Source organism: Canis lupus, chromosome 27 (assembly GCF_011100685.1).
Source record: "Canis lupus familiaris isolate Mischka breed German Shepherd chromosome 27, alternate assembly UU_Cfam_GSD_1.0, whole genome shotgun sequence".
Taxonomy (NCBI): Eukaryota; Metazoa; Chordata; class Mammalia; order Carnivora; family Canidae; genus Canis; species Canis lupus.
Genome location: NC_049248.1, coordinates 4,779,879 through 4,796,322, shown reverse-complemented (window position 1 = coordinate 4,796,322; position 16,444 = coordinate 4,779,879). Strand labels below are relative to the sequence as shown.

Sequence of the window (16,444 nt, the reverse complement as noted above, 5' to 3'; positions counted from 1 at the left end):
CTCATCCAAGAACCCCACTACTGGTCCACAGCTCACTCTTTCTGTATGATCCAAAGCTGCATGGATGCTGGCACACCCCCTTCATATTTGCCATTAAATTCCATCCAGACACTCTTGGCACACTACATGTTCTACAGTCAAATGATGGGTCCTACTTATGGGCCATCTTCCTCAGCACCAATGGTCTTTGGCATATTCTTCCCTCCCTGTTCAGCAGGCTTTCTCTTCCTCATCCTTCAGAGTCACTTTCTCTGGGAAGTTTTGCCTGAAGATCCACCCTGAGCTTATGCTACCATAGTGCCTATCACACTGTAGCATAAATGCCTTTGTCTTTTTTCAGCTGTTTGCTTTCTCCACGAGACTGAAATTTCCATGAGGACAGGCACCATGCCAAGCTTGTTTACTGTGATATCCTCAGTGTCTACCACCACACTTGCTAGATCTGTAAGTACTGAATAAATGAACAATGGCAAAAACCCAAATAGCAGACACTTTGTTATGCTTCAAGGTACCCAGATATGTTCAATTACATTGGAGACTTTGAAAACTATAGCTAGTAGAAGAACCCATTATAGTAAGTTCCTCTTGGCCCTTTAGGATCTTACCTTCCTCCACCTGGATGCAGGACTCATTAATACTTATTTTCTCTTTGCTTAGGACCAGAGCTAAAAATGAGAAGACTTGGGAGAATATAGTAAGTGCCTTTCAAATACTTCAAAATCTGTCACATGTAAAGACTTACATGTGGCCTTACATAAGGCATTAGAGGTAGAACAAAGAGTCACTGGGAATTACTAGAAGGTAGATTTTTAATTCATCAGGAAAAATTAGGGCTGTTCCACATTTGTCTGAGCTACTAGAAGTCCAGCCTCCAGGTGTTCCTATAACAACCACTGACTGGGAATTCATCATGTGCTGAGTCAGACCAGGTCATCTCTAAGATCTTACAAACCCCAAGATCTATTTAAATGGTAGTGAAGAGTCTGTCCTCACCATTTGCAATGAACTAGCTTGATCAAATGTTAGTGGTTTGGTTAAGGACTTGCATAGCCTTCAATGTGTGCGTTTGGGAAATCAATGCAAACTCAAGGTCATGGCCAGGAAAAAGCAGTCTGAGCATTTGGAAAAGCTCAAAGGAGGATCATGAATGTGCAGTCTATGCCTCTCAGATCCTAGATCCCTAAACATATCCCGCCTTCATGGCCTCTAAGGCATACCGCTGTCTAGAAAGTCCATATGTCTCAGCACCTTCCCTGCCAACTACACCTAAATAAATTGTCAAAAGATGGTCTCTGGTGTGTGCAGAGAATGGCAGTGTATGACTGACAGCACTCTTCCCTCTACTTCTTCCTACGCCACTCAGACAGGTGTCTTTCCTGTTCTTAAAGATCTTCAGGCAAGGAGATTCAAGCAGCTTCCTTCTGTCACCTAACCAGATGCCTTAGGAAAGTCCCAGAGATTTCACCGGCTCAGGTTTGGCAGGCATCAAGCCTAGGTGTGTCTGAGTGGTCCAAAAAATATGCCAGCCTTGGGTTTGAGGAAATTGACTTTTTTTCCTTTGCCATCAACATCAAAAGTTTGAGAACCTCCCCAAAAGGTTCATTTCTGTGATGGGTCCATTAGCCGTGGACAAATTGTCTAAACCAACTTTTACAATACTAATTCTCCATTGAGGTGTCCAGGAAAAACTGATTAAAATTCAGATGTCTTGACTCTACTCCAGGAGACTTGAATTCAGTCATTGTGGGGGATGTGAAAGGGGGCAGACTTGTCAAGACATAAAAATCCCACTCCCCCCAGGTCCTGTAGACACACAGCATGGCTGAAATCACTGTGCAAACCCACTCGTTTACATCTAATAACATCTCTGGGTGGGCAAGAGTGGAAAGGACATTTAATTAGGCAACAACAGGTCCAGTTTCCTGCTTCCATATTGCCATGTGTTTTCCCTACAACCCTGGGGCTCATTTTCTACATCTGCAGAATGTGGGGTGTGATATTTACCTCCCCAGGTACTTTGAGGATTAGAAGGGATGACCAGGGGGAAAGGGCATACTAAGGGTGACCAAATCTGCTGTGCCCAGGACAGCTCCATTTTACTTGTCTTCCTGGTTTAACTATGAACAACTCTCCTTTTCACTATCAAAAGTGTCCTTAACTGAAAGATCAATTATATGGTCACTCTACCTATGACACATTAGGCCCATGTTAGGGTATTGCTAGGCCATTATAATAAGCCATTATATAATATAATAAGCCATTATAATATATCTCCCATATAATTATCATGGGAAGTGATATATATATATATATATATATATATATATATATATATCATTTTATTTATCCATAATCTATGGCTCTAACCTGCAAAGATGGGCTGCCTCACTGTAGTGATCTAGAATATGCTGGGGAAACATCTAGAAAGGTGCTAGGCATAAAGGTGAGCCTTATGCTTGACATCTAGAGTTCTCCTCAGTGAATGAGTCTTTCCCTCTCTCTGTCCTGCCCCAACCATAACACTCAAGATCAGGTAACTGACTTTTGGCTTTCCCTATTACAAAAATATCTTTATACTCTTAATATCTTGACCCCCCATGCCAGGGTCTCCTTTTCTCCCTCCCCTTCACAGTCTCTCTGGGCTCTATATTATGGACAGCTTTTGTTCTATATTTTGAAGTGAGTGGGACAAGTATTGCCCCCCTGCATGCATTCCTTCATTCAGCAGACATCAATTCAGGATGTCTGTCATGTGCCACATATGGTCCTGAATTTGGAAAACAGCAACCAATACAGCCTTGCCTCCCCCTCACATCCTGCAGCCTAAGTGAGAAGACACTCAGGTAGCTGGGTTGTTCTCATGACCAAGGACAGGGATGCAGAGCTCAGGGGACAGTAGGAACAAATGGCAAAGACCTCTCACAAGACTTTTTCCTGGTGCTTTCTGAAAGGGAAATCCACTTTCAGAAAATGGAATCCTGCTTCCTGTTTCACTTCTCAGTGGCCAAGTGGATGGTAGCTTTTTCTGAAATTTAGTCCTTTTCCTAGCTATAAATTTCCAATATTCCCCAAGGGGTCAGAAGCTTCTTGGAGAATGAAAGACTACATGCCAAGAAGTTTCTTTGACCTGAGATAATTATTCACTGTCATCGGATGGCAAAGCAGGTAGGGGCTGCTAGGATGTAGGTCCCACTGCATCATTTCACACATAATGAGCCCAAGGCCCGGAAAGTAACTTACTTAAGGCCCATCTCCTATGTCTGGCCACCCTACTGGCTGACTCCTAGAAAAACTACAACTCTAACCCAGGTCTGCTTCTACTCAAGCTACTGCTCCTCCACCCACTCTGGCTGCCCCAAGGGACCCAGTTTCCACTTCCTGCCCCTACCCACTGAGGATGTGTCCAAGGACTGGGGAGGCTATGCCCACTGGCTGGCACAGCCTGGACCCCTGGGCTCCTGTGCCCATTTGCAGCAGCTTCTGCCTGGAGCTGCAGAGAGGAGACGTCAGAGCCATTAACAGGGATTGTTTTCAAGCTGCACACAACATGATGTGCTTTTGAGTGGGCCCCCCAGAGCCAGCTGTGGCTGGGCTGAGAAAGAAAGCTTGGCAGGCGGTCGATGGGAAGTGGGTACATACAGCAGACTACACTCTGCATGAAGTTCAAAAACAGCTGAGACCAAACAATACAGTGTTCTGACATACATATAGATGTGATAAAACTTTTTTTTAAATAGCAAGGGGATAAAGAACATAAAATTATTCAGCATAATGTTCATCTAGAGGCAACATAGGGGGGATGATGAGATGGGATGGAGCATCCATTTAGTTAGGTGGTGAGCTCACAGGGATTAATTATGTGACTGTGAATTAATTTACTTGTTAATTATAAATGGTACCATTATATTAATTAATAATGTACTTCCAGTTAATATTTATATTCTAATTAGTAATAGTTTATTTCTTGATATTAACAAATATATTTACATTCTAATAACAGTAATACATTTCTTTCTAGTTACTATTGCATGCTAGTTAATAATACTTTATTTACATTCTAGTTACTGACTTAGTGGTGAGTTCATAGATGTTCATTATATGAATAAATAAATAAGCAAAAAGTGAGCTGTGCCTGACTCAATGATATCATGAACCAGGAATTAGGATTAATCTAATTCGATGCATCTGAGGGCCTTAAAAACCAAAAGCAAATGCTCTTTTCTATGTAGTCAGAGTACAGAGGGTCTGAAAAGGCCACTACCAAACCCACACTACCTGGTAAAGATGTTTGCCACATGCTGGAAGCAAAACCTCCTGTGGATATTCCCCCAGGTGGCTGAGGAAGCGGCTAAACAAGTTATTTCCCCTGATCTCTATGGAGATGCTACAGCAAGAGGGACCTACACCAGCCAGAAGGCATTGGCCTTGATGAGAAAAGAGGGCATATGATAGCAAAGAGATGGAATTCCCTTCCCAGAAAGGCATCAATAGGGGCCAAATTCACAATCACCTTGTTCAGGCCGTTGTGCCAGGGCAGTGGTTCTTGGGCATTTGTGCATCACAGTCACCTACAGGACTTGGTAAGACACAGGTTTCTGGGCCTCACCCCAGAGTTTCTGGTTCAGAAGGTCTGGGGTAAGTCCTGAGAATTTTCATTGCTAACAAGTTCCCAAGTGATGCTGATGCTGCCAGCCATGGACCACACTTTGAGAACCTCTGCACGAAAGCATGGGAAGTGGAAGACTGCAGGACCTTTGGGTGACTTTTCAGACCCCTATTTCTGGGGTTCTGGGCAAAGAGGAGGCAACAAAACACCATAGCTGCAAAGAGACAGATCGGTGAGCTCAGACCTTGATCTAGACCCATGGTCTTTGAGCCTATGAAATGCAGACCTTGTCATTTCTCTCATAGGGACTTGTGAGGAACCACAGTGTGGCTGCGACCACAGAGCAGGAAGAAATTGCACCTATAGGTTGGAGACTTTAATGCTGAGGGCAAATCCTCACCATCCCCGAGACAGCCCAGGACCACCTTCTTTGATTCTGAACTTGAGATTAACCAAGCCTTCTTCATGTGGAGGCATCAGGAATGTTGTTCCTGACACCACAGAGCCAGAGAGCCGTCTCTGGACAGGGGTCCAGGCTGTCTGCTTGACTTCAAGAAATGGAAATAAACTCAGGGAAGGGAGAGCTGAGAGTAATGGGCTGAGAGCTATGGGCTGGATCCTAGGCTTTATAGACACAGAACTTTTTCCAGAGTGCCCTCACTACACTTTCTCTCACCTACAGCAGGGCAGGCCCCAGAGGAGTCATCGTCCTGAAGATAGTAGAGGCAGGGCCAGTTGCTATGGCTTCATCCCTGGCTTCCAGTTACAGCCATGGTCCTCAGCCCTCCCACTTGCTGCCACTGCTGAGGCTGAGTCTTACCCACCCTTCAAGGTTCAAGTAAGACCTCCCTTCCCCCTCCTGACTATACCTGACTACCCGGGAGATAATCTCACCTGTTGCCCCTCTAAGGAGGGTAGTAGTTGGAAATAACACAGATTGGAGGTCTCTGTTTTTTCCCAAGACAGGGGGTACCAGCACTGGTCTGGATGATAGAGACCAGAATATTGTGGTATTGGTGGTCAGGAGACACCAGTTCTGGGAAAAGCCCTTCTGGGAGGGGTTCGATAAGTCTCTTGCCCCTTCAATACACAGGTAAAAGAGGATCATTGTCACTGAAATCCTGTGTAGTTGTTAAAAAAAATATGTTAGCTATGTCTGTGAGTCTGTGGAAGGATCTCCAAGGTACATTCTTAAGTTAAGACAAGGTGGCAGAGGGCAGTGTGTTTAGTACAAGCCACCTGTGTTTTTAAAAAAAGGTGTAGTTTGGATATGGTACTATACTTACATAAGATGCCACCAATGGGGGAACCACGTAAAGGGTTTGCAGAACTCTATGAATTATTTTTGCAACTTCATATGAGAAGTATTTCAAATAAAAAGCCAAATAAAAGGTGTATATAGTTATGCATGTGCTTGTGTACCATTGAAATAATTTGGAAGGATACAAAAGAAATTATTAACATGTGATGCCTCTGAGGCACAGGGCTGGGATGAGTGGGAGCAGGATTTCTTCCTTGACTTTTTATACTACCTCCTCTTTTTTACACCATCTAACTGACTAAATGATGGAAGCCTGGGAGGGCAGGGAGCCCCATGAAGGACGCCTAACTTTGACCAGGAGTGAAGGAGGGCCTCGAGTCATAGCTGAGGTGAGAGATGAGGCCTGTGCTGGAGTTGGCCAGGTGAGGGGCAGGGATGGGGAGGTTCTTGGAGCTGGATGGTGGCCTCCACAATTCATGAGCTGAGGCCCTAAGGCCCTGTCCCTCAGAATATGACTATGTTTGGAGACAGGGCCTTTAAAGAGGGCTTTAAAATAAGGCCTCTGGGTGGACCCTAATCCAGTGTGGCTGGTGTCCTTTTAGAAAGAGGAGATTAGGACACACACAGAGACATCAGGAGTGCACACACACAGAGAGGAAAGGCCATGTGAGGACACAGAGAAGGAGGCCACCTGCAGGCCAAGAAGAGAGCCTCAGGAGAGACCAAACCTGCTGACATTTCGATCTTCCAGAACTGCGAGAGATAAATTTCTGTAGTTTAAACCACCAGCCTGTAGTGCTTTGTTATGGCAGCCCTAGCAGATGCATCCAGGGAGAAAGGAGATGACGATGACAAAAGCCTCTGACAAAAGATCTGCCTGTCCCCGTGGCTCACCTGGATGAACAAGGGGTCGGCATGTGCAGAGACCATGGCCTAGGGACTTAAGAAGCCTTGCTAAATTTGGGGACTGCAAGGTGCTCAGTGCGACTGGGCTGTGTGTGCAGTGAAGGAACAGGAGAGGAAGGCCAAGCAAAGGAGGGGCAGTGAGAATGAGGTGATGGAAGCAGACTGGGGCCGGGTCTTACCAGGCTAAGACATTTGGGTTCTCTATTGCAGGCAGAGAGACACATCTGAAGCAGGGCTGAGAGGTGGGGGAGCACAGGTGTTCTTGGGGAATTGTGTCAGGAACTTAATGAAGGATGGATTAGGGTGGAAACAGCAAAGAAAGGAACGAGACAGACACAGTCCGTAGCGTATTGAGAGACCTGGGCACGACACTGAAGATAGGGAAATCTTACTCCACTCTGTATCCTTACCCCTCACACAGAATATGCTCAGTAAATATTAAATGAACAAATGTGCCTTTGAAATGGGGCCTTTCCCCCCTGCCTCTCCCTACCCAACACACACTCTCAGCTTTGGTCATACACACTTTCAAACACACCTTCATCTACCTTTTCACACACACCACATACACTTTCAGCTTCCTTCTCCTTCAGCAGCCAGATGCATGCGGGAAGTGCTGGAGAAGGCTTATGGGATGCCAAGCAAGAGCCCCTGGCTTAGCCCCAGGCCCTTCCTTCCCCCAGGTGGAGGCCAGCCCCAGTCACTTCCGCAAAGCCTCAGCATGGAGGGTGGGGAGGGTTGAAGTGAGTGCCCACAAAAGGCTCACCTGTAGAAAACCCCATTTTCTTGTGGCACTTGGTAAATTCAATATTAAAATAGGTGACCAGGGCATGAATGTAGTCATTTCGTTGTATCTGCAGGCAGAAGGCAGATGTGAATGACAGCTCTTCCGTCTTCACTGTGTAAATGTCCACTTCCTGTGGCCCAGAGGAAAGAGAATGCCGACACTTAGTGCCTCCACCAGCTCTGAGTCCTGGTCAGTAGCACTTTCCTTCTCGTGGAAGACCACCAACAGTAGACTCTCTGGGAGTGTCATTACTTTGGGGGTGGCTCCCCAGGCCCACCTACCACCCTCCCAGTGATCTCCTCCATCCTTTCTAGGGTGGGGTATGCTCAGGCAATGGTGCAAATACATTTGAATCAGAATGTGAGGGGGACAGAACTTAGAAGATCAGTTTTCTGGGGATGAGGGGTTATGGGGGAGAAGGAGGAGAGGGGAGAGGAAGATTGATGAGACAGAGCATTTCTGAGCCTATCTGAGCAGCCTCAGAGCAGTCCACCTCAACATTGCTCCCTTCCCTGGTTCTCAAAGTGCAGTCTGGGATGATGGGCATTAGCATCACCTGGGTGCACGTATTTAGTGGGGTGGGGGTGGGGAGGGCATCGCAGACCTATGAATGAAAACAGCAATCTGTGCTTTATCAAGCCTCCCCCATGATTTGTGTGAACCATATTAGTCATTTCCCAGGTTTTTGATATTCAAGTTCCCAGCAACAGGAGACATAAGTATTATCTTGAGAATGAGGACCTGAGCCCACCCATAGTCACAGACTTGACTGAGGGAAGTTCTGCTGGCCATTTATACCAGGCCTGGATGGAAGAAAGAAAAAGTGAGAGAGAGGGAGGGAAGGAAGGAGAAGGAAGAAAGGGAGGAAAGAAAAAGGAGGAAGAGAGAGAAGGAAGGAAGGAGAAAAAAAAGAAGAAACGAAAAGAAGAAAAAGAAATAAAAAAGAAAGCCGCATCCTCACTACTCAGCCTAGGTCTTTATGTGTCCTGGCCGAACTCCCCCCTCCCGACCTCCTACTCACCCCCTCCACGACCATCCCTCCATAATCCTACGCCGCACCTCAACTCCCTCCCGCACCTCCCCCTCCCTCCCGCCCTACCTCCTACGCCCTCACCCTCCCCCCTCCCTCCTCCCCCCTCCCCCTCCCTCCACTCCCTCCCTCCCTCCCTAAATCCCGACGAATGTAGGAGTTTTTTCAGTTCTGGTCGGGAAATGGAGAACACAAAGAACTAATAATTCTAACAATTTCAGTTGGGAAGTGGCTGAAAATCAATGTTGCGTGGGGAGTAAGTATAATGAAAGACAGTTTGCAATGTGCTGTTCTTTTCTGTGTGAAGGATGCTGACCTGCTGTTTGCTGGCTCTGATGAGACAGGGCAAACCTTCCAAGAGCCTTAGAGGCATCCAGGCAGCTTTCAGTGAGGTCTAAGGAAGCTTCCCGTTGTCAGGGTGAAGACTCTGTAAGAGCCAGATAGGTATCTGTGTGTCTAGACTGGTTCCAAGGGGCTCTCCTGAGGCCCAGATGACGGAGTATGTTGGGATAATTAGAAGAGGGGTCTGAGAATAGGGAAACAAGAGCAGGGAAGACACAGAATGATGTATTATCTCTATATGTATCTAGAATAAATAAAGGAAAGCAGAATCAAAATATTCAGGGCCTTGAAAGAGAAGTCCTGCCTCCACGGGGGTGGACAAAGGAAGAGGTGTGGTCAAAGAAGCAGGTCAGATCAGAGCCCTATTGTGGTCTGTGGTGTGCAGCCATCACACCCTCTGGGGGAAGTTGAAGTTCTGACCTATTAGTTGGAAAGAGAGTGGGATTGCAGATTGAGGGGAACGGAGAGCCCCTTGGTGATGTCACCTCAAAGGCCATTTTTGCTGTGCTTCTGGAACCAAGGATGGGGAAGAAGAATCAATGGAATGGGAAGCCCTGGGTTGGGCGTGCAGAATTTGATGGGATTAGAAAGCCATCAGTGTAGCATCCCTGGGAAGTGGCCATCTGGTGCTTGCTTGGACACCTTCATGGATGATGCATTCACTACCTGCCAGGAAGCTGATTCCATTTCCTGACATCTCCAATGGACAGGTCCCTCTTCAAAACGAGTAAGGAAGAGTACACACCAGTCTCTGAAACTTCCACCCATGGAATAAGCCAAATGCCCATTCCAGCTCACACGGGCCACCTAAACCTTTTCTTCTCTAATGTAAACTCCATCTGGTTTTTCATTCACTTCTCGTAAGTCATGATTTCTGACTCCATCACCCTCCTTGTTTGGGACATACTTCTAGCAGTCTCCAATCTTGAAGAACACACTGCTGGCTCAGACAGTACTTGGTTGGCCAAGCCCCTTCCCTCCACGGCATTCTGTTCATGCTCTTTTTTCCTTTTGTCTTGGGAATTGAGTGTAGGGTCCTCCATTATATGTCATCCTATTAAGTTTGGGCCATGACTCCTTTTTAAACCTGGCACCTGTCAGCCTACATGACATTCATCATCCCACCGGCCACATGTTGCCCATGGTTCCTTCCAGCTCAACAGCTCAGAGCAAGATGTGGTTAACTGTGTCTTTGTTAATGGCATTAGCACAATCCACCAGGCTCACGGTGTCTATACACTCACTGACTACCACCTCCTTTTTTGCCAGGGCCAGGCTCCAGGCTCTTTTCGAGGTACGTGTTATCTTTTTCTCTCAGTCCCTCTGCCTCCAGCCTAGCCTGGTCTTTCCATTGTACTTTTGGCTCACCTCAGCAGGTTGGCCCCCACCATCAGACTGTTGCCCGTTATGGTTCTGTGTACCCTTGCTGTGAAACACAGCACCTGACAGCCCTCAGTCTTCCTTTATGGGCCTCCCTTCTCACATCCCCAGGGCTCTTCTCCAAACCAACCCATTAATCCCTCAGATCCATTCAGACTGTACTGTCCTCTGAATCCAAAATCTTCCATGACTCTGTATCACTTACTTAAAGATAGCAGTCCTCTCGGCCTGAGCACAGACAGTGAGCCCTGGGAAGTCGGCTCCGGGACACAGCTAGACCTGGCTCCTTTCTCTGGTCACCCCCCTCATTTCTTCATGACTTTCAGGGGGCATACACACACACACACACACACACCACACCATCCCTGTCGATCAGGAACTCTACCTCCATAGGGTCCTTCTCTCAGATGTGCATCAACCACTGTCAGCTATCAACTCCCGTGCTACAGACATTTGCATCTTAATGGGGTATCTGAAGGAACAAAAGGGGCTTCAAGACAGAAGTAATGAAGCTATACATTAAAATGGTGACAGTGATGGGGCACCTGGCTGGCTCAGGGGGTGGAACATGGGACTCTTGATCTCTGGGTTGTGAGTTTGAGTCCCACATTGGGCGTGGAGCTCACTAAGATAAAATAAAATAAATAAAATAAAATAGTGACAATGGAAGCAGTTGGTCTTTTGGGATCGTGGCCAGGCCATCTTGCAAAAGTGGCCAGCTGTGGCTGAGCTTTGGAGACACAGGGGCCCTCTGGGTTCAGGTCCAACCCCCCGTCAGACCCAAAGCCTACAGAGCCAAACCCATTACTCTGGCTTCCTAGAGCCCAGAGTCCTGTGCTGGAAGGTTTCTGATTTCCTGCTGTAGCAGAATCTCTGACACTGCAGGGGGTCCCCCTGACTCAGCCTCAGGAAACCCCCATGAAGCAGAGGGCTCTGGAGGCATCAAGTGCTCAGAAGAGCCCCTGACCGCTGTTATCTCCACCACTAAATAACGTTAGGAATGCACATCTCAGAGCAAAAGTCTGGTCAAAACAAAGTCTTAATTATAATAAAGTGTCACACTCTGCAACATTAATAGCGATAAAAGTAGCAATTAAGTGTGTGAAGAAGGGCAAGTGTTTTCCCAACAGGCTTGGCAAAATGTTGCTTAGCACATTCCCAAGCAAGCTAATGGAGGAGCTCTCCCAGTTGCAGAGGCACACACAGACAGCCCTTACCCTTGTCAGGGAAGACATCAAGAAAGGTTGAGGGCACAAGGAGGGTACAGGGCTATAGCAAAGAGCTCTGGTCCTGACACATACTCATAAGCCCCGAGGAGTTTATGGGAGTGTGTATAATGCATGCCCTTCTGCATCCCCTTCCCTGAGTTTGGTTGCTTTGCTCCTAGCTGCACTCAGGTGTAAAGACCCTTGCTGGGAATGGAGGGAAGAAGGCAGGAGGCCAGAGTGGCCTTGGTGGTAGGGGTATGGGGTGGGCAGGAGAAGCAGGCCAGTCCATCATGTGACCTACAGTAGACCTACAGAAGCACAGTGGCCACACTTACCCACCAAAGGTAGAAAGCCACCTGGGGTCAAAACACATTGAAGGAGTTGTATCTTCAAGCTGACGTCATGACATGCAGGTACCTAATTGTTACACATAGCTGCTACATGTCATTCGGGCAAATTCAGTTGCACCAGTTTGGGGGTGTACTTTCCTGCTTCTTGTTTGGGACAGGGAGAGGGAAAGACTTCAGGGACAGAGGGGCCCGTAGGAAAAAAAACCCGAAAAGGACAAGTTTGCTTGCAACCAATCCTGCCTGGACTTGGAATGGGCTGAGTTAAGACGTAGTGAGAACCCTGTCAAGCTCAGAGCTCAAGACTTATACTCCCAGCCACACCTCTTGGGCAGGATGGTATAAGAGGGAGGCAGCATCTGATGAGATTCATCTGTGTGAGGCTCTCCTAGTTTTTTTGGCCTCAGGGTTCCCTTCTAAATACTGCAGTGACACTGTGGATCAAGAGCTGTGGTTCTTAGGAAGACTGTGCCCAGGGACAAAGGACAGTTGTGACCTGGGCAAAGCAGCGATTTACATCAGAACTTCAGAAACCTCTCCTCATCCCTGTGACCCTACAATCTTCCCCTTTATCCATTGAAAATGTTGCAGGTCTCCAGCCCAATACTCTCTGAAAAGAAGTGACATGTACAGGACCAGAGCGGGCAAGTATGTTTTAGCAAGATGAAGGCTGGGTCGGCCAATGAATACTTACAGAATGAAACCAGATTTTTAAATTAAAAAGTTAGCTTTAACCATATGAAAGGATGTCTTCTTAGATTTAAAAAAAAATCAGTAGTTTATATGGTTCAACATAATGTATTGGCATATACAAATGCAAGTTCTTAGGAAAGGGCTGGAAAGATCAATCCAATGTGTGAACAGCATTACCTCCAGGAAGAGCATAGGGTTGAAAGGGAGGGGAGGTCAAGGGAAGCTTTTGTTTTCACTCTATCAAATTTGATATGTTTGAATATTTAATAAGAATGCACTAAGCATTGGTGTGCTGAGGATGCTGACCAGCTGTTCTTAATTTGCACTGAAGAAAGCCTTGTCAGAAAAGCTGTTAAAACATGTACAAACAAGACCACTCAAGAACGGGGTTGGGTAGCTCTGTCTGGCCGAGTCAGATGTGTGCTCAGAAGTAGGGAGTATAATGCCGGTTACACAGCAGATTGAGGTACGGGATTGCTTCCCTAAGAGGGCCATCCACCTCTGAATGGAGAAGCTTCCCCAAACCTGAGCATACCCTCCTGCCTTTCCTCTGATGCCCCCCTCCCACAGACTCTTCCCCTTGCACCACCAAGGGATGTGAAACGATTCCCTCCCTTCAGCTGTGCCACCATGGAGTCCAGTGGCTCTTTCTGTGGCTCTGCTTAGTGTGAGCATCTTCTTCTGACTGGCAGTAACTTTGGGGTGCCAGAGGCTCTGGCCAAGGTGGCCTTGCTTCACCAGGCCAGGGCTGTGCAGGTGCTGAGTATTGCCTTTACTTCAGGCCCACAGCTTTCCAGGGTGGCACAGCTGGGTTGCCAGCATGCTTGGGCCCAAGCAGAATGAGTCTGCAGACCTTTATTAAACAGGCATTGGTCACCACTTGCTTTGGATCCACGATGTCCACCAGTGGCTCCTTCATGGCAACATCCCGGATACAGGTCATATCAAAGCCATAGACATTCTCCCACCCTGTGAAAACAGAGTGAGACATGAGGGCCAGCAGCAGGACCCCCGAAAGTCTTCCCAGCCCTTCTAAGTGCTAGAGCACAGCATGCCCAAGAGGGTGAAGGGCAACCCATGTTCTCCTGCAATCAGAATAGAAGAATTGCTCATCTGGGTGGAAACCTCTGCAGGATGTACAGATCTCTTTGATGGTTAGGAAAACAAAAGTTCAGAGAGGCTGAGAAACTTCTCTAAGGTCACACAGGTAGAATGCCACAAGGTCAAGACTAGAATCCAAATTGCCTGACTCTTCCTGTGTCTACTTTCCTGCCCCTCTCTCTGAGCCAGGAGAGCCTCCTACAAATCCCTATCTGCCATCCTCATTTGTATCTTGATGCCTTTGCTCAAGCCATTCTGCACTCAGAAGACTTATCTCTCTCCTTCTCCTGTCCCCACCCACTGAACCTTTAGCAAAGCAGAGAGAAACATGGGCTCTTAAAGTGAAATAGACTAATTTGAATCCCAGTACCATCCTTACTGGCCAGGCCCTTGTGTTAATTCCCTAAACGCTCTGAACCTCCATTTTCTCAACTGCAAAACAAGGGGGGGAGGGTGTGTCTGTGAAAGCCTTTGCCTTTCTCATATGCCATGATGCACTCACTAAGAATCTATCCTATAAGAAATATAGGTTACCCAGCCATCTCAGTGGTGTTCGTTGGCCCCTGGTGGCTGCTCATAAGATGCTTTGAGAGGGAGAAGGATGTAGGGTGCAGGGTTGGTGAGTAAATGAATGCACATCTGATGGCCCAAAACCATCCTTAAATAGTGGCACTCATTGCTACCGTTGATTGACCACCAAGCTCAGGCCAGACTCTTCATTTAATCTATGCAGCAACCTCCAGGGGATACTTCTACTGACAGCCAAGGAAACAGGCTGGGAGAAGTTGGTATCTGGCCCTTACACAGTATCTGGGTCAAGATCACATATCAAGGAGATGATGGAGCTAGGGCTCACTCCAGCTTGTCCCCTAACCCTTCAGGTACACAGACTCAGTTGTGAGAGCAACTGAGAATGCATTTTCCTCTCCCTGTACTGCAGAGGTGGCCTAAGCAGAGGCTTTAGTTACCGAGCAGCTGAATCTCATTTGTCTACTTATTCAGAGGAGTCTAGAAATGCATCCAAGGAGGGATGCTTTTCTCTAAAATCTTATGGGATTAAATTTCCTTTTAAAATGTGCATCAAACAAATGGTACCTTTGGGAACTATGTTTCTATATGTTTAGGAGAGGGGGTGTGTGAGGGGGGAGGTGGGAACAGTCCGTGAAAGCTGTGCTTCTTTGACTCCTTTCTAAGGCACACAAAGATCTTCCTCAGGGAGAAGAGGCAGAGAAAATAATTATTTCCCAGAGGGTGAGCACTCGTGAAATTCTGGCTTGAGGATAAGATGCCAGTCATATACCATTAAATCACATGAGGTTGGTGCCAAATTCCCAGTTGAAACCTATGATTGAGAATGAAGATGCTCGGTTGGCAATGGGATGTGCTTCAGAGGAGATCCCCTTCTACAGTCTGGAAATAGCTATCAGTCCTCTCCCCAGATAAAATATATACACTAAACATGTTGCCTTCATTTAAAATCTTTCCTTAAGACATCTGCTACCATGTTCCTGCTCCTTCCTTCTCTCAGCCCTGTCTTCAGTTGAGGTTCAGGGCAAGTGTCAGGCAAATACCCGAGGGAGTCTATGTGTGTGATGGTTAAAGGTCTCGGCTTTGGATTTCAACTCTGGGCTCTGTCATTTATTTGTTGTGTAATCTTAGCAAAAATTCAGCTCTCAAAGAATTGGTCTCTTCTTTAAAATAGAGATGATGATAACCACAGCTACTCTATTGTGTTGTCCTGAGGGTTAAATGTGATAATATAATGTAAAGTGCAGGAGGGGATGCTTGACACATAGAGCAGCTGATACATAGTGATTGTTATCATTATGTGGTTTGAGCTTTGGCTTTGCCACCGTCTAAGCTGTACAACCAGTGATAGATCCATCCTCTTCTCTGGGCTTGCTTGTAAAGTGAGTTTGGTTCAGTGGTTCTGTGCTCCAGAATCAACTGGGACACTTTTAAAATATAAATTCTTGGGCCTGAACCAGACTTACTGAATCAGAATCTACAGATTTGGGATCCAGGAAGCTGGAATTTTACAAATCTTTGTAGGTAGGGGCGCCTGGGTGACTCAGTTGGTTAAGAGTCTGACTCTTGATTTCCGCTCAGGTCATGACCTCAGGGTCATGAGATCAGCCCCACATCAGGCTCCGCACTCAGTGGAGAGTCCACTTGGGATTATCTCTCTCCCTCTCCCTCTGCCCCTCCCCCTTGCACATGCATGTGCATCCACACTCTCTCTCAAATAAATAAATCTTTAAAAAGATATTTATAGGTAATTCCAACCAGAGGGTGAAAAGCTTTGTGCTAGATGATCTTTAAAGCCCCTTACAGGGACACCTGGGTGGCTCCGTCAGTTAAGCACTGGACTTTTGGTCATGATCTTAGGGTCATGGGATCCAGTTCTGTACTTAGTGGGGAGTCTGCTTGAGATTCTCTCTCTCTCTCTCTCTCTCTCTCTCTCTCTCTCTCGCTGCCCCTCCCCCCACCATGTGCACACGTTCTCTTTCTCATTCTCTCTCTCTCTCTCTCTCTCTCAAAAAAGAAGTCCCTTACAATCAAGAAATGGTGAGCTTAATATCTCATGCTTTTGTGAAACCTTTTCTAACTCCTCTCAACCATGGGACTACTTCTGTATCCTCAGCACCTATAACCCAGCATTTAGCACAATACAAGCACACAGATAATGCATTGTAATTGAAATTCATTCCCAAATATTTAATGGTCTATACTGCTTTGCAATGTCCAGTATTTTAGTTACCTTTTCAGAGGTTAATTCATGT

At 46.7% G+C, this 16,444-nt stretch overlaps 2 protein-coding genes across 15 annotated transcripts in view; one reads left to right on the top strand and one right to left on the bottom strand.

The window, feature by feature from the left end:
- CRACR2A (calcium release activated channel regulator 2A) overlaps positions 1–6,090 on the top strand; it is a 163,027-nt gene extending 156,937 nt beyond the window's left edge. Inside the window, exons 20-22 of the transcript XR_005379744.1 lie at positions 341–444; positions 658–694; positions 5,289–6,090. The gene's annotated coding sequence lies outside the window, so the exon portion shown is untranslated. The remainder of the gene's footprint in view (positions 1–340; positions 445–657; positions 695–5,288) is intronic.
- Positions 1–16,444, bottom strand: part of PRMT8 (protein arginine methyltransferase 8) — a 104,468-nt gene that overhangs the window by 2,638 nt on the left and 85,386 nt on the right. For all 14 annotated transcript variants that reach the window (XM_038576496.1, XM_038576501.1, XM_038576502.1 and 11 more), the window contains 2 exons: positions 13,414–13,529; positions 7,540–7,690 (listed from right to left, as the gene is read on the bottom strand). In XM_038576496.1, the coding sequence (XP_038432424.1) occupies positions 7,540–7,690; positions 13,414–13,529 (267 nt within the window). The remainder of the gene's footprint in view (positions 1–7,539; positions 7,691–13,413; positions 13,530–16,444) is intronic.